General features: G+C 52.7%; 1 protein-coding gene across 8 annotated transcripts in view; it reads left to right on the top strand.

Moving 5' to 3' along the window:
• SMOC1 (SPARC related modular calcium binding 1) overlaps positions 1–19,503 on the top strand; it is a 139,571-nt gene extending 120,068 nt beyond the window's left edge. For 2 of the 8 annotated variants that reach the window (XM_080649872.1, XM_080649870.1), the window contains exons 8-13: positions 1,701–1,893; positions 2,383–2,465; positions 4,560–4,665; positions 12,274–12,518; positions 16,981–17,034; positions 17,515–19,503. In XM_080649872.1, coding sequence (XP_080505998.1) covers positions 1,701–1,893; positions 2,383–2,465; positions 4,560–4,665; positions 12,274–12,518; positions 16,981–17,034; positions 17,515–17,528 — 695 coding nt within the window. In that variant the 3' untranslated portion in view covers positions 17,529–19,503. Of the gene's footprint in view, positions 1–1,700; positions 1,894–2,382; positions 2,466–4,559; positions 4,666–12,273; positions 12,519–16,980; positions 17,035–17,511 lie in introns of all 8 variants that reach the window. The other 6 variants (XM_080649871.1, XM_080649869.1, XM_080649876.1 and 3 more) reach the window with 3 other exon arrangements.
• The last annotated feature ends 4,111 nt before the right edge of the window (positions 19,504–23,614 follow it).

Here is a 23,614-nt window from a genome sequence, read left to right as displayed (position 1 = left end):
TGTGCTCTGCCCCTGGGGAAGCTTCCTCCCACCTCTCTGCGTCTGGCTTTCAGGCTGATTTATGGCTTTAGAATGTTGGACCACAGGATCTTAATTTAAAGCCTCTGTCAGAGGTTGTTCACCAACGTGGTGCTGGTCAAACGCTGTTTTCCTTTGGTTTTGCTCGCCTTTTCCGTGGCATGAAATACGAGGTAGGAAAAGCAGGCTACCACACGGGGGCTGTGCAGTGGCTGAAAAATAGTTGCGTAATCCCCTGCAAGGTGCCAGGGTTTCATCCCAGCCAGGGGCTCAAGTGCAACCTCTGGTCTCCAACCAGGTTTCACCCATCCAACGTTCCCCGCCCCCTGCAGCCTGCGGTGTGAGCCGCTCCTCAGCTTTGTGAGGCCGTAGGTCTCTGGGAGGCAGAGTGGAGCTGCTTTGCATCTCTGGGCATGACTGCAGTGTAAACATCTGTACTTTCATGTGCGGACCATTAACAGGGCCATTGAGTTGAGTTTCTGTTATTTTGATCATTTGTTCGGTTGCTCAGTGAGTAGCATGAGTCTCCAGGCTGCTGAAACCAAATTCCTGGCCCTAGGAATGGTATTTTTGTAACACACTGAAAATTCCACGGCACGCTCAAGCCTGTATTCCTGTCATCTTCAAGAGGAAAGTTCTGGAATAATGTTCTTGAAAAAGAAAATAAAGTAATAAGGGAAACAAACAAATAAATAAGTAGATAAAATGTAACAGTACAGGTTTATGGCGTGATCACTTTGATTGTAAGAATATAAGTCAGCGTGTGCATATGCATTTGCATGTGTATGTGCATAAGCAAAGATGTAGGGGAGGTAGCATTGAATTGGTGCGATCATGGGTTTTTAAATATTTCTTTATAACACGAAAAGACACCCAATGCTCTTTATTTTTAATAATTGCAAGACGTAGCACAGCCCGACAACAATAACAACAAAAGAAAACCAGGAAAGGGAAGTGAGGTGGGTTGGCTGGTTGACGGGGTGGGATTTGCAGGTCGGTGGCCGTGTGGGTCTGAGGCCCTCTGACCCGGCCTTCCTGGCACTGGGCAGTGCACACGCCTCAGCCCGGGCCTGGCTCCAGGGAAGCCAAGTGTGAGTGTCCAGACACGTTCACGGTTCCCCAGGCCACCGAGTCCAGACACCTTCCCGTGGGCCCGTTGCTCCCTCCCACTGGCTGGAAGCAGAGTTGTGTAATAGGATCAAGTCCCGTCAGCTTCCTTTGTCCAGCCTTGTTGGAGCTGGGAAGGAGCGGGTGGGGCCTTGTATCTGCCCCTCTTGGGCACTGAGCATGGCTCCCACCGAGGCCGGCGGCCCGTGGCTCTGTCCCGCTGTGTCTGGGCTTGCGAGAGTCCACACACACGCAGGCATTCCTGCTTCTGCTTGTCAGCTCCCCGAGCCAGCAGACAGTGCACAGCAGGAGCCACTCTGAAACAGTCGGGAAATCCACCCCCCACCCCCAGCCCCTGGCAAACCACCGCCCTGGTAAGGAGCGCTGCAGTCCCTGGCTGGAGCCTGCTGGGTGTGGATGCTGATGAGCCCTGGAGGCTGGAGGCACCACTCTGCTCCTGAGGATTCGCCAGCCAAGCTGTCAGTTCCTTGGGACCAGGCTGGGTCTTTGCATGGAGGGCAGCAATGATGAGTCACGGGAGAGATAGTAGCCACAGGCTGTGTCTTCTTTTGCAGAGAAAGTCCACTCATGTGACCAGGAGAGGCAGAGTGCCCTGGAGGAGGCCCGGCAGAACCCCCGGGAGGGCATTGTCATCCCAGAGTGTGCCCCTGGGGGGCTCTATAAGCCGGTGCAGTGCCACCAGTCCACGGGCTACTGCTGGTGTGTGCTGGTGGACACGGGGCGCCCGCTGCCTGGGACCTCCACACGGTAAGTCCCCCAAGCCTGTCCTGTCCCCCCCGGGTGGATCCTGGGGCAAGAGAACCAGCTTCCTGTTGGGCTGGCCCCCGGCCCCTCCCAGCTTCACTGCCTTGGGTGGGAGGAATCAAGGCACTGGGGGACCAGTGCCTCCCTTCATGGGCAGATGAGGTTCCGATAGAGAGTTCTGGGTCCTGGATGCTGGGCGACCTTGGAAAAGTAAGTAGCCTCTCTGAAGCCCAGTTCACCGATGAGAAGGCTATTGCCCTGCCTGAGTCACTAGGTCCTATGGATCAAAAAAGATCCCGTGTGCAGACATACGGTGCCATCTCTATGCTTAAACGATTGAAAGGACACATCTCAGTGGGAACATTATGCTGGGGTTGCTCAGTGAGGCTGCTGGACAGGGCAGGAGGTACTTCCCTGCCAGCCCTGGGAGCACAGATCACTGCTGCAGTAGTGGCTGAAGTCCCTTCCTCACGCATCATCTCTCTCTCCCAGGTACGTGATGCCCAGTTGTGAGAGCGACGCCAGGGCCAAGAGCACGGAGGTGGATGACCCCTTCAAGGACAGGGAGCTGCCAGGTGGGAGATGACGCTGCCCCTTGCTGGCACCTCGCCTTTTTCTGTATCCCTTCCTCATCATGCAAAGTGCTCCCTCCTGAGGTCTGTTTCCTGTCTGTGAGATGGAGCAGGCATGCTGGACAGGAGCATCTGGGAGCACGGAGCCAGGAGCTGTGGGATCTGCATCCAGTCCAGGACTTGTTCTTAATTAGTCCTGTGCCCCTGAGCACATTGTTTCTCCTCCTGGCCTTTACCTTTTTATCTGTAACATGTGATCACTGGCTTACGATCCTGTCCCTGCAATTCTATAATCCTTTCTCTGTCCTGTGGTGACTGGGACAACATTCTGGGTGCTATGAACCCTTTTCCCCAGGGCTGCGAAGAGCAGACAGCTTTCAGGGAGGGACTGTCCTGGGGGATGTGGGCAGTGCCTGTCGCCTGCCCTGCCAAGTGTATTTGCGATGATCCCTGGGGGCCCAGGACTGTCACTGGGCTATGACACAAGACACGCAAGTGGGGGGCCCAGGACGTCTAAATGGCTTCTGTGCTGGTTTTCCCCTTATTCATAGAGTGCTCTGCTAGTGAGTTACGAGAAGATTACTACAGATTGGTGGTTTTAATCAGCATAAACTGGGACCCGTGATTGTGAGAGCTGGGCCCCCCTTCCAATTCCCTGTCCCTATTCCCCATTCCCCATCAGGACTCCAGTGTGAGACTGGCAACAGAGGCTCCTGAAGGCCTGGGGTTTCCAAGTGAGGTGTGTAGAAGTCACCTTGTTACAAGAATGGAGTTGTGGAGGCCTTCTAGCCATCTCCTCAGCAAACATGAATTGGGATTCTCCTGTGTGCCTGGCACTGAGTATCATTGCATGATCAAAAGTGACATGTGGGCCCTGGCCAGTGTTCCTCAGTGGTTAGAGCATCAGCCCACACACAGAAGGGTCTTGGGTTCAATTTCCGGTCAAGGGGACATACCTGGGTTGACGGGTTGACCCCCGGCCCCAGTTGGGGCATGTGCAGGAGGCAACCAAAGCATGTGTTTCTCTCATATTGATGTTTCTCTCTCTCTCTCTCTCTCCCCCTCTCTCCCCCCACTCCCTTCCACTCTCAATGGAAACATTTCCTCAGGTGAGGATTAACAACAACAAAAATTGACATGAGGTTTATATAGTGGAGGTGACAGAGAGTGTGCAAATAAATGAATACAAACATACAAATGGCAGTGACAGTAACTTTGAAGGGAAAGAGCACGGTGCTGTGAGAAGGGCAGGGAGAGCCTACTTCAGAGTCTTCGGCTTCTCTGAAAAGGTATTTGCAAAGAAGGTATACTGACACCTGCGGTATTTGCAAAAAAAAAAAAAAAAGGGAATGAAATAGTCACCAAGGAAGACTGTGTAGGGAGTGTCAAGGGCCCATTGAATTGACAGGGACACCCATTTGTGTGATGGTGTGCGTACTAGCAATCCTGAGTTACATGGCTGTCAACTTGGAAAGAGCAAATCTGTGAGAAGGTTCATCCATGCTTTGGGTCTTGCTGGAATAGAGCAAAGGAGGAGAAGAAAAACAAAGGATTTGAGAGCATTTAGAAAGGAGATTTGATCATTATCACCTAAGTTGGATGAGAAGAGAAGCGAAAAAAAGGAGGAGGTTCTTGGATAGGTAAACTGGTAGTTCTGTTTGAGTCAACTTTGACCTTGTGTGCCTTCAGCACCTGGTTCTGGCCTGCAGAGACCGCTGGCCACACTGTACCAGAACTAGCTTGAGTTCCCCAGTAGACTGTGACCTTCACGAGGATGAGGACACTAGAGCCCTGTGTTAGATCCCTAACAGTTAGCACACAGCAAAAGTTTGTGCCCGAGTTTGACACACAGGAAAAGTTTGTGGGATGAAAGTAATTGAAAGCCTCACTATCCATGTAGTCTGACGGTCCTTTGTGGGCTGCAGGTAGAGGAACTGTGGAGGTTTGTGAGAGTCATCTGAGCGGTAAATGATTCCCAAAATGGATTTGGCTAGACAAGAAGGACTGGGAGAGGTTTGGGAAATGGTGGTCGCCGAGGAAACTGTTTACTTGATTATTTACCTGGCGTCAGCCTTCAAACCTCACCTTATTTTTCAGGCTGTCCGGAAGGAAAGAAAATGGAATTTATCACCAGCCTACTGGATGCCCTCACCACAGACATGGTGCAGGCCATTAACTCAGCAGCGCCCACTGGAGGTGGAAGGTGAGAATGTGAGCAGGACTTGGGCCCAGTAGGGAACATGGGGCTCCTGACTTTCCAGATGCTGTGGAGACTGGAGCTGGGGAGTGGGGTCAGGGATTGGGGAGGTATTGAGTAGGATCAGTCCTTCTGAGACTGCTTTGTCCCTCCTTCCATCAAAAAGCCCCTCCCTATTCTTTGTTGCTTGTCTGTAGCTTATAGTTACCAGATTACAGGCAAGTCCAGGGATGTCTGGAGACTTCCAGCACTTTGGTCTCAGAGGTAGATACGTGGAGTGGTAGTCCTCAAAGGCAGGAAGGGAGATGGCATATAATGAAACCAGGGAGGACAGAGCGCTTGCATTATCTTCTCAGAAGGAAGGAGCCAGGTGCCTTTTTGATCCCTGGTAATCCCACAGGGTTCTCTGCAGTGAGATTGGACACTCCTGGGGCCAAAACCACCTTAGTTCAGGAGCTGATGTGCTTGCTGCCTGAGGCAGTCCCGATGTGAAGCCGCAACTGCTCAGGGAGCCGACTGGCACTTGAGCTTCAATGTGAAGGAGATGAGACCTCAAGCTTCGTCCCATTAGCTTTCTTGGGGGCCCAGACCTTGAGACCCCATGGTCTTGCTCCAGGCAGGCTGAGGGCTGGGAAAGGACCAGACCTGTGAGTCCTGGGCCAGCAGATAAGGAAGGGGCCGCTCGGGGCCCAGAGAGCAGGTGGACCCTGCTGCCAGGAGTGGTTAGGACTGATATCTTACTTTCAAATCGTGGGCCAAGAGATTTTTACAAAAAATAAAAACTAAGAAGTGTATAAATGCTTTTAATAAGGAAGGGATACTTTCAAAAACTACCTCTCCTTTAGGTGCCATATAGAGTTGGGAGAAGTTTGTAAAAATATGCTTTCCTGGAATGTTTTTACATTTTAAGCTTATATAGCTTGTCCGTATTTGGTTTTGATGGGAATGAAAGGTTTGAGCTGCATTTGGTAATTGTGTAACCCAGAGGCTGAACTTGCAATCAAAAGACAAACAAAGGGGACTAAGAAATCGTTTAGAAATCAAGGAAGGTGGTGGGGGTGAGAGAAAGAGAAAGACGCAGTTATACAGGGAGGTAGCTGGCCATGGGTGTCAGTTTCCTGGGTGAAAGCCCTCCCAGATCCTCCCATGGTGTTCAGAGTGAGCCCTAGCTGACCTGAGCGGGCTCTGCAGGGTGGTTTTGTGGCCTCGGTCCTCCTCTCACATTCCTCTCCCTCCCATCATTATGTTCCAGCCACTGGCCCTGCTCAGTTCCTCTAGGTGAAGCTCTTGCCTGCCCGGGGCCTCTATGTCGGTTGCTCCTTCAGCCTGGAGCTGTAGGGCCCTGGGGACAACCCAGCACCATGATTTCCCTGTCTTCCCAGGATTGTCCCCTGCTGGTGCATTTTAATATCCCTTCTCAGACACCACCCAGTCTGCAGGAGCTGCCGGGCACCCTCCATCAAACACCTCTTTTTAATTCTCAGCCTAATGCTTACCACTATCTGATATTTTGCTGTTTTGTTTATTATCTGTGTCACTCCACTTGATAGAAATGTAAGTTCTGTGAGAGGAGCATTCTCTGCCTTCTTCCCTGCTGTGTTTATTCCCAGAATTCAGAATAGTGCCTGGCCCATAGCAGGTGCTCAATAAATGTTTGCTAAATGATTAAATAGCTAGAAGGGTGGGTGGATAGGTGGAGGGATCACTGATAAATATGTCTTGATAAGGCCTTTTATCTTGGTCTCAGAAGTGGATACATGAAGTGATAGTCCTCAATGGCAGGAAGGAGGACGGCATATGATGGAAACAGGGAGGACCAGGAGGGAGTACAGAGCACTTGAGTTCTCTTTGACGCACACATGAGCATAAAGGAAACCACATCCGGCTCTCCTGCATCCACTCAGAGTCTGGCAGTTAAAGCTGGATATCAGCTGAGGCCAGTGGGAAACAGTCCTACTCAGGACAGTGGAAGAAGGGACAGGAGGGATGCTGGACAGTGCTGAATGCAGGGTGTTTTCCCTCCCAGTCCACCTGTCAGGCATGGAGATTTTAGTTTTGCACACGCTCTTACATCTCTGCCCTCCCCTCACATAAGCTCTGCGCTGGGTTCTGGGGACATTCGGGGACAAGGGCGCAGCTCTTGGTCTGGAGGAGCTCCTGGAAGACGAGATAGCTAATCACGTGATTGCACTTTAAAGTCAGTATAATAATAGAGACAGATAAGGTGCTGCAGGGACTCAGGGGAGGGAGGGCATGTGAGAGAAAGCTTTACACAGGAGGCGACATTGGAGCCACCTCTTCTCTTACAAATGGGAAAATGCTCCGACTTAAATGGACCAGGGGTAAGGGCATCCTAGCAGAGGGGGCCACAGGGGTAGTGAGGTATGAACAAGGTAGGTCCTTGTGGAGGGAATTGCAAGAAGCATGGCTTACATTGGAAGTCAGGCTGTGGCCAGGCAGGAGATGAGGCGGCAGAGTTGGGTGGCGTCCAGATCATGCTGGGTCTTGTGATACATGGCAAAGAGGGCAGCAGCCAGTTGGGGCAGGAAGGCTACACAATGGTCAGTGTGAACCGTGAGGAAGGATGGGCTACAGCTATGGGGAAAGAATGATGTACTGAAGCTTTAGGAATGAGATTGATAGGATATGAAGACTTCTCAGATGCAGGAAATGGAAGAGAGAGAGAGATGTCTACTTCCTTTTCTGGTCTGCTAGCCTGACCTAGAGGGAAAGCAGTGCCACCCAAATCTAAAAATAGACAAAGTAGAATGGGCATCCCTGGAACCGTCTGTGGCTGGTACATGGGAGGGGCTGGCCTAGTGTCTTTTCATGGCAGCCGTTCTCAATGAAGGCATCTTGGATGATTGAATTATCATCTTGGTCCTTCCCACCAGGGCTTCACGAAGCAGAGTTCTCCCTTAGATCAGTCCTCCCGTGGCACCCAATTAGCCTTTATCAGTCCCAAAGGCAGAGTTCTGAGATCCCAGCTGGAGGACTGGGCTTGAGTCCTTCTTCACTCACCCTGGAGAAAGGCAACTGTGTGGGGAGGTGGGATGGGACATGTGAACCTCCTGGGCCTTCTGTGGTCCCTCAAGGAGAGACTGTCTTTATTGTGGTTTCCTCCTTCCTGCCCAGTGTGGTTACTTGTTGATGGCCTTGCAGGAAGAGGCTGGAATGTGGCTGACTTGGCATTTCCCAGCCCCGCCCTCCCGCACAGCTGGCCAGGCTGGCCCCAATGCCAGATGCAGCTCAGTTGGTCTGTTTGGTTTGGCTAGTGCCTCCGGGCCGTCCCACCTCACCTTCTATAAAACTGCTTGGGACAGCAGAACTGGGCCCACGATCTTGGCCGAAGCAAGTTTCCTTGTGGTACTAGTAAATGGGGCTGGCTCTCCAGCTGTGCATTGCAGCCAAGGCCTGGCAGGGCTCAGGCCCCAGAAGCAAAACTGAAAGTGCTGCAGAAGGGTGGCACCTGCAACCTCTCCACTTGGGAGAAGACTCATGGAGGCCAGTCAAGGGGCCCCTGGCTCTAGCGGGTTTCCCTATCCCTGGAGGCAGGAGGCAGCGGAACAGCCACCTAAACAGCCCAGAGACAGGGCATTTTACTGTGTCTCTCCCACCATAGCCAAGGATACCTGAATGCCCTACATATCCAATGGTCCCTTTTAGTAGAAGTGGAACTTTACCTGTAGGGAGGCTGTGGCATGGACCAGCAAATTGATGCTAAGTGAGCTGAAGGGACCATTGCACCCTTGAATGTAGGATCCCCGGACCCTGTCTAACCAGCTTTGAATTCCAGTAGTCCTGGTCTCCAGTGGATATCATGTGTGCACGTGTGAGAGAGGGGTTCGAAGTTTGATGCCATTATAAGCCTAGAGCTGGGAGTGCAAGTTGTCAAAGTATTGAAAGGATACTATAGAAAGCTAAAAGGGGGGGTGGGGTGGTCTCAGTAGGGTGTAGCCTGGAGGTTGGGGTAAATTTGCCTAACTATGATGGAAAGGGCTCCAGTCAAGACTGCTTGAGAGAGTCTTGGGAACTCTGGGAGGGGCCCTCCTGGCCCCCTGCTCGCTCTGTTGGGAAAACCTTAGCTCCCCTTAGTTAACACAGGCCTCCTGTCTTCCACTTGTGCCCATGGCTGGTTTGGCTGGCCCAGGACGCTCAGCAGATCTCAGTTTTAACTAAATCTTGTGACGCTTGGTAGGCCTGGACTTAACGCTGTTACGAAGCCAGAAACCTGATTTATATAGTTTTAAACCAGATGCCTCCAGAGTTTTCTTTTTTTTTTTTTAATGTTTTGTTGGAAATATGGAAACTACCCCAAAATCCTTCCGTGTTACTATGTTTTGTCTCACCCCATCTTCTTCTGGAAGGTTCATGCTTAAACATTCTTCGGGGTGTGGTGAGAATCTCCTTCCCTGTAAATTGTAAATCAAGGGTTCTTTACCTGAGTCTGTGACCTTGGACGAAGTTTAGGGGATCCATTAAACCCCTAAAATCTACAGAGTCCTGTGTACATGTGTGCATTTTCCTAGGGAGAGGGACTATAGCTTACCTAGGTTCTCAGAAGGGTTGACCATCTCCCAAAGCTAAGAAATGCTTGCTTTAAATGCATCGGGCGCTTGGCCTGGACAAGGTGTTGGGTTCCAAGGTAGGACCTTAGCGCTGCTGCTTCCTGTGGAGAGCCAAGCTCTGTATTTGAGGGGGAGTGTGGAGGTCAAAGAAGTTCGGAGCCGAGAGTCCTACACCAGCTGGGAGGAGGAAGGACAGAGGGGGGCCCTCAGGCTCCACAGGCAGGCTGGGGCTGTGTCAGTGTGACAGAGAGAAAGGGGCATTGCTTCGCGGGACCGCAGAGGGCCTCTCCTTGGAGGAGAATGTCCTCGGAGCCTCCAGGGGCCAGGTCAGGAGGCGGTCCAGGGGAGGCCGGCAGTCAGAAGGCATGGCTGCTCCGGGCTTGAGGTTCTGGGGAACAAGGAGGGCAGGAACATGGCTCTCTGGACAAGGGAGACAGGGAAGGAAGGGAGAGTCAGAAGAAAGGGAGGGAAGCCCGGCTGGTGTGGCTCAGTGACTTATGAACCAGGAGGTCACAGTTTGACTCCTGGTCAGGGCACATGCCCATATTGTAGGCTGCATGCTCAGTAGGGGGCGTGTAGGAGGCAGCTGGTCGATGATTCTCTCTCATCATTGATGTTTCTATCTCTCTCTGAAATCAATTTCTAAAAAAAGAAAGGGAGGGACAAGGGAGCAGGAGCAAAATGACTAACTCTCAGCACAGGAGGGAACTCTTAGGAGTTGTAAAGTGAGAAGAGAGGCTTCTTGCTGCAAAGGTAGGTGCAGGGAGCTCCATCAGTGGAGGTGCTGAGAACTGGGCCAGCGGGAGCCCCAGGAACACATGCTGGAGGCAGCGAGCCGCTCCTGGCAGGGCGTCCAGGCGGGATGACCTCATTCCTTCCCGTCTCAGCAACTGAGACTTTATTATTCCAGCCTCTAGGTAGACATTACGCTATGCTGAGCCTAAAGGTTAGCTGCCTTTGACTGGGACGCTCATGGTCCCCTGGCCAGAGGGCCCTACCCAGCCCCAGCTGCCCCAGAGAACCCCTGGTGGGAGTAACTGGAACACCTCTCCTGGGGCTTCTCCACTGTGGGTCCTCCCTCGAGTTTAGAGGCTGCACAGGCAGGCAGGCGCTCCTACAGGGAGCTGGCCACCCTCCCCTGCACTATGAGCATCCTGACAAAGAATTTTCTGCTGCCCAACTGGTACACGCTGCAGGGGCAGGCTTGAAAATGAATGTTGCAGGTAAAATAGACACCCAGGTGTCTCTACTGGCAGAGACAGAAATCTGAGCTCCGCGTTGAATAACTGCAGGCCTGATCCGAAGAATTCCCGAGCCTGGCTTCCAGGACAGACGAGCGGATTCCCAGTGAGCCCCAGCCCGTGCCTCCACCTTCCCAGGTCCTCCCGCGTTAAACCTGTCAGGATGAGGTCCCGCTGGCAGATCCACTAATTGCGCTCTCTTGGAATCAGTCCAGGGTGCCCAGGGGGCCTGCCCAAGACTGCAATCCACTTAATGAGGACTGAGCATTAGCAGTAATGAAACTTCTTTTCCCCTAAATGTTGAGGTCACTTGGGGGTAGGGAGTGGAGGGAGTTTGCTGGCTTGTCCATAGAGGAGGGGTTAAGGTTGGTCCCCTCCCATCTGGAAAACTCAGCAAACCCCAGCGAGGAACCCCAAGGCATTGGCAAGTGCCCTGAATATTTTTCTTGCCAGGCTCAGCTGCAGAATGTTCTGGCAGGCCCCGAGCCCCTGAGCTAGGACCCCTTTGGAGCAGGGAGCCCCTCGGTCTTGCTTCTGACGCATGGTGGTTACCTGTCTGCCCCAGTGCCCTGCAGACTAAGTATTTGGATGTGTGGAACTCCCGGGCTCAGTCTTACGCCCCCTGCCAAGGGAAGGTTGCCCAGGAGTTTGAACACGAGGGCCTGGGCCCACCCCTGACCTCCTGCCATTAAGCTTCTCTGTGGACTCACCTCTAGCGAGTCTGGGACTGGCCAGTTTTAGAAACTCTGTTTGTGTCTATACTCACTCCCATGGCTTTGGCCTTCTGGTCAGAGACCTCGGTCTCCCCTGGAATAGACCCATCACTGGCTTTCAAAGTTTTAAATATCAGCCAGCACCCGGAGTCCTTCTGGGGAGAAGATGAGGCATCAGTGACCAAAACAAGGGGTAAGCCGCGCATGCAGTTACAGTGCAGGCAGTGTCACTGTGTGGTCACCACATGTTTGTGGCTGTGAGCCATGCCCGCTGCTGTGCCACACACACCAGCAGGCTGTCGTGGTTCCTCTGGTCCGGTGCTTCTCAGCAGAGCCGCTGGCGTTCTCATTAGCATGTGGCACGCCGGGCCCGCCGGGACCTCCTGGCTCAACCTTCCCTGTGGACTCGCCTCTAGCAGGATGGCCAGTTTAGAACCTCTGCTTGTATCCCTCCTAACGACCTTCTCTCAATGCCTACGGGACCTGACAGTGAGGGGCCACAGGAACGTCACACTTCACACCGAGTTCTCCCCGCCTGCTTTCCTGTCCGGGGCTCTGTGTCGCTGAGACAGTGAGCATCTTGGGGCCAGGGGCTGCGCCTCCCACTCTGGAAGCCCTCCCGGGACCTGGGGGTGTGGTACCCACTTGGAGCACCCTTTCCCATAGTCACATGCATTTGAGCCACATTCATACATGTTCATGTGTGAAGAACAGCTTGTCTGGCAGGGAACACTAGGCCAGGAGAAGGACAGTTCAGGTCCAACCTGTGGTTTTCTCAGGTGAGTTAAGTCCAGCCAATATGTCTGAGCACCCATCTTGTACAAAAATGGCTGTGATAGAAAGTGAAGCAGATTCATGTGATGAAGTCACTCACTGGACTTGAACCATCCAGGCTGGAGACTCAGGCTGGAGAGGATGGCTCGATTCTGCACAGGCTGAGTGGGTCTGGGAGGTCTCTGGCTGGAGGAGCCATGTCTTCCTGGCTGCCCACAGCCCACCACCTGAGCTACGGGAGAGAATCTGGTGGGGCTGATGGTTCCTACGGCATCTGAGCCATGCTCTCTGGGGTGGGGGTGTCTGCCCGTGGCCCAGGTTCTCAGAGCCGGACCCCAGCCACACCCTGGAGGAGCGAGTGGTGCACTGGTACTTCAGCCAGCTGGACAGCAACAGCAGCAACGACATCAACAAGCGGGAGATGAAGCCCTTCAAGCGCTACGTGAAGAAGAAAGCCAAGCCCAAGAAATGCGCCCGGCGTTTCACTGACTACTGTGACCTGAACAAGGACAAGGTCATCTCGCTGCCCGAGCTAAAGGGTTGCCTGGGTGTGAGCAAAGAAGGTGAGTGCTCGCCCCTGGGCTCCTGGCCTTCCAATACGTGTCCCACCAGGCCCAGGGACCAAGGGCTCTCCAATCAATGAGATCCCAGCTGCTCATTTATTCAGCTGTGTCCTGGGAGGATGCTATGCTTCATTCTAGATGCCTGCACACTGGAGGAAGTGATGAACAAGGTCCCCATCTTTCCTCGGACATGAAAATGTTTATAGATGTTGTGATAAGTGCTGTGAGAGTGTGTTAGGATAAGCCAGGTACAGACCCACATATGCAATAGCTCAGCACAGTGGAAATTGGTTTGTCTCTTCCATGTTCAGCATGATTCCAAGTCATTGTGTGTGTGTGTGTGTGTGTGTGTGTGTGTGGTGAGTAGAGGAAGGAAGGAGCAGGAAGGAGCAGGGATTGCTCCATACTCTGAAATCCCGGCTAAGAATGACTGTGCCATCTTTACCAGGTGGCTTCTAAGGTCACTGTGGGGTCATCTGCATCCTCAGTCAGGGGTAAAGCATGGAGCAGTGCACGCAGGGAGTTTTATGGGCCAGCCTGGAAGTGACACACGTTACCTCCCGTATTTCACTGGCCGGAACTCAGTCACTGGACCACACCCAACAGTAAGGAAGGCTGGGAGCCCAGGAGGAGGAGGAGAAGATGGAGTCTGGCCAACATCTAATTATCTCTGTCACAGGCAGACAAGTACAGAATATCGTAGGGACATAGGTAGGGGCACCTAGATCAGCGTGGGGCCAGACGGCCTTGGAAAACTTGTTGAAGGAACTGATGTCTAAACCAGGGATCAGCAAACCCTGGCTGCAAGCCCAGTTTAGTCTGTGGCCTGTTTTCATATGGTCTGTGAGCAAGAAGGATTTTTGTATTTTTAAAGGGATGTAATTCTTTTAAAAGATGAAGAATGACAGAGACAGTACATGGCCCACAAAGCCTAAAATATTTGCTATCGAGTCCTTCACAGGGAAGTTTGCCAACCCTGGTCTAAACCAGTGCTTGAGGAATGAGTAGGAGCTGACGAAGCAGACAGGCCAGGTGACGGAAAGGAAGAGGGCAAGTGCAGAGGTGAGGACACCGAGTGTGAGAGGAACTCAGAGGTGTGAGTGTGGCTGCAGTGCATGTCTGAGGATGGAGGAGAGGGGTGGGGCAGGAATCAAGGTGAATTTCAACTTTATTAGGTTAATGGGAAGCTGTTGAAGGGGCTCAGTGTGAGAAACTATAGATCAGTTTTGCTTTAAAAAATTATCCTGGCTGCAGCGTGGGAAACAGAATGGAGATGAACAAAGTCCAGTACCCAACAGGAGGCTGTGGCATCGTCCAGGCAGGAGGTGAGGGAGGCCCAAGTTATGAGAAACCCAGTGGGGATGAAGAGAGTGGGTGGGTTTGAGAGAGGCAGGACGTGGTGGCTGAGTGGAGATGGGGATGATGGACAGCTGGACGGGGATCCATTCACTGAGGCAGGGAAAGGAGAGCAGAGCGTGCATAGGGGCCAGGGAAGGCAGCAAGCATGTTAGGGCGTGTCAAGTGGGATGCGCCCGAAGATGAGATGATCTGTAGAGCAGGTGAAGGGTCTGGGCTGATGGTACTGACTTGGGTGATGCTGACTTACTTGAAATGCAAGCTTTGGAAAAGGTGAGGCCACCTAGGAGGAGACCCGAGGCCTTGTCCTTGTTCTAACCCTCAGTGGATGGTGTGAACCCAGGGACTGCGTGGGCAGTGGCTGAGTCACCACAGGTATCCAGTCTCAGGACCTGCCCCCTCCATCTCTGGGTTTTGGCCCTGGTTCTGGGGTGAGTGACCTCATCACTCTGGCACTTCCATCCGGTGAGGATGCCACTTGGTGTCCCCAGAGTTCTCGGAGTCACCAGTGTCATGGTTCAAACCCTGCCTCTGCCGCAGACTAGCTCTTTCGCCACACACAAACTACTCAGCCCCTCTGGACTCCAGTTTCTCCATTTGTAAAATGGGAATAACTAGAGCATCTATTTCGTAGGGCTGTTGTGCCGATTCGGTGAGACAGTGAGTGAGAGCATTTATCATAATGCCCGAGACATTGAGAAAGCTCAATAGAATGCCAATATTACTGTTCTTCTTCATGAGATTCCTGCCTCTGTCAGTAGCACTTACCACACTGTGTTGCACTTTACTGTTCTGTTTCCCCTTAAAGCCATGGACTGTGCCTTTTCAGTTCCTTACCTCTAGCACCGTGCATGGTACCTGGTAGCAGTCCATTAGAACCTTGTCAACTGAGTGAATGAATGGATGAGGGGGTTGCCCCTGGTGGTGACATCCTGCTTCGACACACATGGAATCTGTGCTTTTTTCACAGAGCACATGCAGAGGCCAGTATTGGAAAGAGACCACCCAGTGTTAGTGTAGACCCCAGGCCTAGCCAGGAGCACTTCTGAACAGAGCAGGGTTGGACACACAGAGGTCTGTAGCGACTCTGTCCCCTGCCCATGAGGGTAGTTATGGTCCACACAGCACCCAGGCCTAGAGGAGGCAGAGTGTGGTGACCTCAGGTCCACCCAATCCTTGCTGGGCACCAGGTGGCTAAATCCCAGCTGCTGCACAGGCCCTGAAGGCAGCCGCCAGCTCTGCCTCTTACTAGCTCTGCAATCTTTAGCAGGTTACTTAAACTCTCTGAGCCTCAGCTTCCTCACGTGCAAAGTGGAAATGATGTTATTTACTTCATAGATTTGGTGTGAAGATTTAACAAGATGGTGCATGTGAAGAGCTTAGCCCAGGCCTGGTTCGTGGTGAATATACAAAAGCAAACTAGTAGTAATAGGGGAACACACCCACGGACTGAAAGCAGCTTCCCTGGTCCCTCTGCTCCAGGAGCCTCGGAGGCCACTTAGGTAGATGGTTGTAGGAACGGAGCCCATGCCTTGGTCATCTGATGTCATGTGCTGCCCTCTGGTGGGCTGAGAGGAGCTTGCATGCCAGATGGGGGCACGGATGGGTTTGGGGAAGGAAGCAGTGTTTGGGGGTGAATGTAGCTTTGGGTCTGCGAGATCAAATTTTTTTGAAATGACTCCTGAACACGGTCGGGTATTTTTAGCAACCAGTCTCCTCACAGTAGCGAAATGCTCTGTAGCAGAAAAAGGGTAGGCCTCTTTCTTAACTGGCCCTTCCCAGTGTATAAAGCACCTTTATCAGGAATATTGTCACCCTCCTGTGAGACAGGCAGGGTGGAGACTAGTTCCTCCATTTTTGAAAAATGGCAACTTCCCCTTGAATTGCCCTGGATGCCGCCTGCTCTGGGTCAGGCCCCTGTTGCCCGCTGCCTCCTCGGTGGTTCGGAAGCAGAGAGCCAGGTGAGTTTGCTTCGCCACATAAAAGCTGTGCCATCTCCAAGCCTCCTATGGGGATAATTTGACCATTTTCCAGCTATCACATACAATTGCCATGAGGAGTGCATTGCTGGACTTACGTGAAGGGACTAGCACGGTGAGCCTCACAGGGAGAACTGGTTGCTGCTGCTGTGAGTCCTTCTCGTCTCAGCGGGTGGGTGGGGCTGCGGGGCTGCGGAAGGCTCTAGGTGTAGAGGTCTCAGCTTACTACTGGGAGAAGCCTGCTGGCTGGAGGCCATGAAAGATGGCGCTGCCACTTCCCACCTGCCTGTCTGTCCATGTAGAATTGGCTGTACCAACATCTGCCCTGTGCCCAGCCCACCCCGTGTCCTCTCCCTCTCAGGTCTTCAGGAAGGTTAGCATAACTGGAGGCACATAGAATGGTGGGCTCACATGACCAGCGGATGGCATGGATCCCACCACGCTTCATACTCCTCACAGCCCTCTCTCAACCTCCACAGATTCTCGATCCTCAGGGTAGTCCTATGAGAGGCAGAGCAGGAGCAGCAGGGCCTTGGTCCTAACTCCCATTCTTCAGATTTACCCAGAGGGTGATGGACATGCATAGTCACATGACTCCTGGAGTGCTGCCTCCCAGCTGCCCACTCTTCCTTTCGAAGACCTGGGCCCCGCAGGAGCCTCCCTGTGGGGTGGAATGGGTGTTACAGAACACACCTTGGACCCTGGTTAAGTCACTCAACTGCTCTGAGCCTCGGTCTCCAGATATGTCAAGTAAAAGGGAGGGACCAGCTGGTCACAAAGATGCTTCCACCTCTGACATTCTGTGACTTGGAGAACTAGGACCAAGAAGGTTATGCATGTGTCCATCGGCACCAAAGCTCTTCTGAGCTAACAGCTGAGGGGATTCCAGAGAGGCCCCCAGTGGGGCCTGGCCTGATGGAAAAGGGACTTTGTTTGAAGGTGTTGGCTAGCGATGAGCTCACTCAGGCAGAGCAGGGCTGCCGACACCCACAGAACGGGAAGCACAACGCAACCCCTGGCTCTTTCCCACATCCACTTCCTTCTGGGGCGAGAGGGGATGGAGAAGAAGCTCTGCCAGTTCTCTGGGTCAAGGCCACTCGAGCGTCATATGTTCCTATTTGTTGCAGGTGGTAGTCTTGGCAGCTCCCCCCAGGGAAAACGAGCAGGCACAAACCCATTCAGTAAGTTGCCTTCTTTCTGGGGTCTGCTCTATGGGCCCCCTCATGCAGCTCTGGTACTGCAGCGGGAGTGGAGGGATTGGCCAAGGAACCTAGCCTCCCATTTACTTTTTTTCTCTTTTTGCTGAGGATACAGGAGAAAGGTTGGTTAGTGCTGTGAGGATCCCACCATCCCCACCTGTAGATGAGCACCCACCGCTTCTGCCAGCCCCGGTTGAAAGGCTGGCATCTGGGAGAAGTGTGGTTTGTGCAGAGAGCAAGCCAAACTTGTTCCAGTTGCCATGTGATGATGCCTCCTGGTGGCAGAGGATGGGCTGGTAAAGGTGGGCTTATCTGCAAGTGTAGGCTACCTGTGTCCTGCCCCACCCCATTGCTAGCAGCAGGTGGAAAAGGCTGCTCTTTTGGGGAAATGGATCCGTGTAGTTGGATTTCTCATAAACTCAGCTCTACCCTCTTCTTGTTTATATCCCCCCTTCTCAGTAGGACGCCTCGTCTAAGAAGCAGAAAACCAAAGGGCAGGTGGCGAGACCAGGGAGACAGGACGGATCACCAGACGCCTGACCTTCAACCTTGCCACGGCCCAGCCACATCCCATGTAACATGAGTGGTGCCCACCCTGTTTGCACTTTTAATAACTCTTATTTGCGTGTGTTCTTTTTGGTTTCATTTGTAAACACCAATATCTAATACCACAGTGGGAAAAGGAAAGGGAAGAATGATTGTTTATTCTCTCTCTTATTGTAAGTTTTTGGATCTGCTACTGACAACTTTTAGGGGTTTTTTTCGGGGGGGGGGAGGAGGGAGGTGTTGCGGGACTGAGAAGAAAGAGATTTATATACTGTATATAAATATATATGTAAATTGTATAGTTCTTTTGTACAGGCATTGGCATTGCTGTTTGTTTATTCCCTCCCTCTCCCTGCTCTGGATGTGGAAGCTCTGGCCACACGGCCCAGCTTCCTAGAACCCAGGGCTGAATCCCCATCCCACCTGCATTGTTTGGAAACTGACCCTGTATGCACACGGATGGGGGCCCTGTGATTATATTGCAGACACCCCCAGTCCTTTTTAGTGGGAGGAGGGAATCGCCCCACGCCGTAGCTGTCAAGGTTGGCAAGCCACATCGCCGTTGGCCTTCTCAAGGGAGCTTGGGTAGGGGGAGCGGTGGGAGTTGCCCCTGGACCGAGGGAAATAGGCAGCTAAGATACCAGTTCTCCTTGTTACCCAGACCCCCAGGTGGCCCCGGGGCCCATAGCCAGACCAGGATTCTAGTGACCCCCTGTGCAGATGTCCTCAGAGGATTTGCATTGAATCAGTTGCAACATTTCCCCCCACATTTAGTACCTACTCTGTGTAAAACATGAGAGGGAGGGCAAAGAGGAAAAAGGCACACAGTGGGGCTTTTATTTAGAGGTCAGTGTTTAAGCAACGGAAGGAAGAGGACGGAAAGCATCGTTGGAGAGTGCAGGGCCTGCAGAAGGGCTCTTCCCCTGCAGGCCCGCAGGTGAGTCCTGGCCCTCCAAGGCTGCCAGGTCACACTGGGTGTTTCCTCCACTCTCCCCGCCCCGCCATCTCAGTGATCAGTGCAGCCCGAGGGAGGAGTTGGGTCCAGTACCATGAAGGTAACCGAATGGTTTTATTTTTTAACCCTGAGATTCTTCCTGTTTCCTCAAATACTTTTAAAGGGCTTCCAGGCTTGAGGCCAATTTCAGCAAGACCCTGACCTTGGGCCTCCTACTTCTTCCTCTCCTGGAAGTGCAGGAATAATAACCACCTGGGGGAACACCGGCCTCGCTTTCGTCAGACCTGTCCCCAGGGTTCCAGTGGGGGCTGCCCTGCCTTCGGGCAGAGCAGCTTCCTCTGCCCAGGTGACCATGCCCACTCAGAGAGCAAGTGACGCTTAGTGCCTCATCCCAGAAGCAGCCGTGGCAGCAGGGAGGGAGGGCGGGTCCCCTGGGGCTGGTGCCCATATCAGCTTGCTCTTGTGAATCTGGCCTCACCTGGCATCCCGTCCCAGTGTTCCCATAGGTGCCCCACCTTGCAGACAGTGTATCCCACCTGGGTCTGCAGAGCCAGCCCCTCAAGGCCTGGCTGGGGGGAGGGCCCTCAGGGAGGAGCATGGCCTTCTGTGACATGAGCTGAAGGTTCTGGCTGTCCTGGTGAAAGCCCTAGCGTTCGTCTGCAGAAGACTGGAGGCCCTATCCCAACGTGGGCATGTGGAAAGGCAGCGCTCGTCCATTTCCACCCGAGAACTGGGCGTGTGGCACTGGACGGCCCTGCCGGGAGACCCGGTCCCCTTTGGGGCCTGTGGGGAGCATTCAACACGGAGAAGGCGCCCCCTGGAGAAACCCAGCTCTCCCCCAGGCTTCCTCCTCCTCACCTGTGTAGCTGTGCTATGTGGTTTTCCTTTGTGAGGAGGGAGGGACACTATTTGTAGCTTGTTTTATGACAAATAAAAATGGGTAAACCTTGGTGGCTGTTACCTCTTTCTTTGGGTGGCTTCTGGGTGGGCATCATTTCCTAAAGGTTGAGTTGTCCCCAGCTCGGGTGCCCTCCATACTGATCCTAGGAAGTCAAGGTTTGAGCCGGTGGGCAGAGGCATGAATTGTCAGACACAGAGAGAATCATCGACCAGCTGCCTCCTACACGCCCCCTACTGAGCATGCAGCCTACAATACGGGCATGTGCCCTGACCAGGGAACCCAGATGGCCACAAGGTGGCACCATACTTTGTTGTGAGGACACTGACTGATCCCCTTGCCCTTGGCTACAGTGTCTGTGTCCTCTTTGTAATTCTCCTTCTTGCCTCCACCCATTCAGCTGCCCCCTCCAAACCATCCTGGAGAGTACAGAACGTCACTGGCCGTGCTTTGGGGGTGGGACTGGACATGGGGGCGTGGTGGCGGGGATAGCCCATCCCATGGCTCCAGGCTGGTGGGTGGGAGTGGGCACATTGGCCGCAATCCAGATTGCAAGACCCCAGGCTGGGAAGCAGCTTTAGACGGGGAACAGGTCCTCAGTGGGGCCCTGCCAGCTGTGTTCTGGTTTTGTAGGGGACACATTAGATCAAGGCAGCTGGGGTGGTCCCCAGAGCTGGAGGACTTCAGGTGAGGACTGACAGCGAAGACGAGGCTCTACATTCTCTCCAGGGCTCCCGGCATCTTTTCCCCTTGTCCCGTCTCCACACACAGCTGTCCCGGGAAAGGGCTTCCTCGTCTCCTGAGAACCTCCTCCACATCCTTTGCCATACTCTGCGCCTTGTCCTGTGCAGGTGAACAGGAGGTATTTCCCTTGAAAACGTCTCCCAATCCTCTCTTTAGCTAAGCTTCCTTGGGAAAGGGTCTACCCCTTTGAATGCTGTCACAGGGGTCCCTCCTCCTCCAGTGCTGACTCTGTGCTGTGTCGCAGGCCCTGTCATATTTAACACCCACCACAGCCCAGCGGGACGGGCTCCCATTCACACGTGTGGTTCAGACTCCCAGGTTCAGTGAGTTGCTGGATGCCTCCCGCTGGGAAAGGCAGAGCCGGGAATCACCTTCAGGTTTTCTGAGTCCCAGCCCAGAGCTCCGCCCACTCCCCAGCTGCCTTCCCTGAGGGGCGAGAACAGCTACCTGCTCCCTCCTGTCCAGCTCTGGCCCCGGGTGCTTGCTTTCAGCTGTGAGAGCATTTTTTTCTCTGAGCAGCTTAGAGGCTCATTAAAAGCCGCTAATTTGCAGAGGACTATCCTAAGCTTTAGGGATTTGGAGAAGAGAAATAAGAGGGAATTTGCTCATTCAGGACCTCGTTGGGAGACTTGGGGTTGACCTAGCCTCCAGCAGAGAGACCAGCCTGGTGTGGGAAGGGGGCAGGTCTGAGCTCACACTTGGCTGGAGGTCCAATTTAGCTTTCCACTGCTTTAAATAAATAAATAAATAAATAAATAAATAAATAAATACCAAAACAAAACAACAACAACAAACTGGCAGCAGGACCAAGAATCAAGAAAAAGTGAACAATCCACCCACCCAGTGTCTTCCTGCACCAAGAGGCTCTGAGCCAGGCTTAGCCCCGTGGGGAGGGGAACAGTGGGCATTTTCAGTCGGGATGTCACACGATGACTGCTGCGGGGCCAGGCATCTTGTCGGGGCCCCAGTGATGCTATCAGAGGAGGGGCCTCCAGGCGGTTCCCTGGGTGAGATGGGAGACTGGCAGCACCAATCCCTTGTAGAAAAAAAAACACAGAGAAAGCCAGGCTGATCATTCGGTCATTTACTCCTAAGTCTCCAAATGACCTACAAATGCCCACCAAGGAGGCTGCTTTTCCCAGGCACCCTGCTCTTCTGCTCTGTGGCATCGGGCCTTCCCCCATCATAGAGGTGAGGACAGGTAGAACTTAACTTTTCCACGTAATGCCATCAAATGAAGCCCTCAGTTCCAGGGCTGGGGTCACTGCCCCCCTTCATGTGCCTTTCATGAATTGATAGGGAGAAGGGTCATTACCTTGGTTATATGCCTGCCTATAAAAGCCTGTGTGACCCAGGTATCTCTTGTCATTTCTTGTCAACTCTAGGCGAACTCTCTGACTCTCGCCAACACCTCATCAATGCAGCCACAGACCTCCCATCTGCACCACCAGTTTTTCCTTTAACAAGGTGCACTCTTTAATAAGGTGAAGGTCACTTTGCCTGGAGTCTTCCTAGCCAAAGCTTTGACTATGGCTAATGGTCCATGGTCCTCCAACAAGACAATGGGCACATTGCTAAAGGCCTCATGCGAACCAGTCAGGAGAGACCAGGAGAAGCTGCAGTAATACACTCCCCAACCTCAAAGCTTCCATCACAAAGGGTTCTTCACTCCTGCAGCATAGCCATCAGGGGAATCTCAAGCGCACTTGAAATCTGCTACTGAGATTGTCACAGTCTCAGCCTCCAGTCCGGGCTCCACTGAGTCCGGGCTCCCGGACACTTCCACTTGGTGTCCCACAAGCCCTGAAACTCAATATGCCTCAAGCCTGACACACACTCTCCACCCACCTCTCCTCTGTGCTGGTGCACCAGCCAGCCACCCCCTGGGCGTGGAGCCCAGAGCCCTCCCTGCCTCCTTCCACCTATGTCCTTCCCTCCCGTCCATTCAGTTCATCACCATATCCTGTAAATTCCCCTCCCAATTCTTTCCCCTGTGCCCTCCTCCCACCCCTAGAGCCCCCTATCATCTGCTCCCTAAAACACTCAATAGTTGTAAATGGCCTGTGGTCTCCACTCCATTCATTCCCCACCTCAACCACCTTCTCCAATGCAGACAGCTCAGATTGAATTGTGTCCCCCAAATTCATAGGTTGAAGCCCTAAATTCCAATGTGACCATATTTGGAGACAAGCCCTTTAAGGAGGTAACTATGGTTAAACTAGAGGCCCAATGCATGAAATCATGTGAGACCCAGAGTCCCTCCTGCCACCACCACGGGACCCATCAATGCACCTCCTGGTGACCAGTCGTTTGGTCTTTACGGTGTTACAGCTTTACGGCGTTATGGCCACTGGCTTTTTATAATATAGATGAGGTCATGAGGGTGGGGCCCTGAACCAACAGGACTGGTGTCCTTATAGAAAGAGGAGGAGACAGCAGAGCCAAGGCACAGTGAGACGGTGGCCATCTGCAAGCCAGGAAGAGAGGCCAAACCAAAAACTAACCCTGATGGCAGCTTGATGGTGAACTTCTAGCTTCCACACTATGAAAATAAAACTTCTTGTTGTCTAAGCCACCCCAGTCTGTCTTACTCTGTTATGGTAGCCTGAGCAGACTAATACCATGGCTTTCAGGATGAATACAATTGCTTAGTTTAGCCCACAAAACTAAACTTGATCTGGTCCTGATCCTCAACCACTCCTTTCAGACACACTTTCCTGCAACATGTACACATTTCATTGCTATAGTATTACACGCTTCACTGGTGCACGTCCAGCTAAACCCGCTGCCTGCATATTGAGTGTCCTCTTCCAGTTGCACATATTATATCCTCCTGTGTCACACGCTACTCAGTGCCTTCACATTTCACGCTTCCTCCCGGAACAGCAGCATCCATGATAACACATGATCACAAAGCCAGGCAATGTGATGTGTCAAGTATTTAATCCACCCAAACCCTCAAGTAGATAATAGTATCTTAATTATGTAAATGAGTGAAAAATACAAGGCTTCAGCACCTCAGGTGACATAGTAAAGGTTGCCCTGCCAGGACAAGGGGAGCAGGACAGGAACCGAGGTCTTCACAACTGAGCCACTCTCTGCTCTCAGCCACTTCTCCAGGCAGCACAGCCCAGGGTGTGCACCTCCTCTGTCTCCCACCTCCAGCTAGTGATGCCTGGTCCTTCAGCATATGGCTCACCCAGTCTGCATCTCAGTGCTTCCATCCAAATGCTCTCAAGCCCCCCTGTCCTCACCTCAGCTATAGCCCTGAGCTCTCAGGAGGAAATATGGTGACAATTTGAGTTAGGGCTTGTTCTTAATTTGTCATTGTGGAACAGTCAACTAAAGTCTGAGTTGTTGAAAAGATTTTCTTTTTGATGTTTAAATAAAGAACTAAGATGAAAACAAACAAACCACAA

Source organism: Plecotus auritus (assembly GCF_963455305.1).
Source record: "Plecotus auritus genome assembly, chromosome: 1".
Classification (NCBI taxonomy): Eukaryota; Metazoa; Chordata; class Mammalia; order Chiroptera; family Vespertilionidae; genus Plecotus; species Plecotus auritus.
The sequence above is the reverse complement of the archived record's forward strand: the minus strand, read 5'-3'. Positions and strand labels throughout refer to the sequence as shown.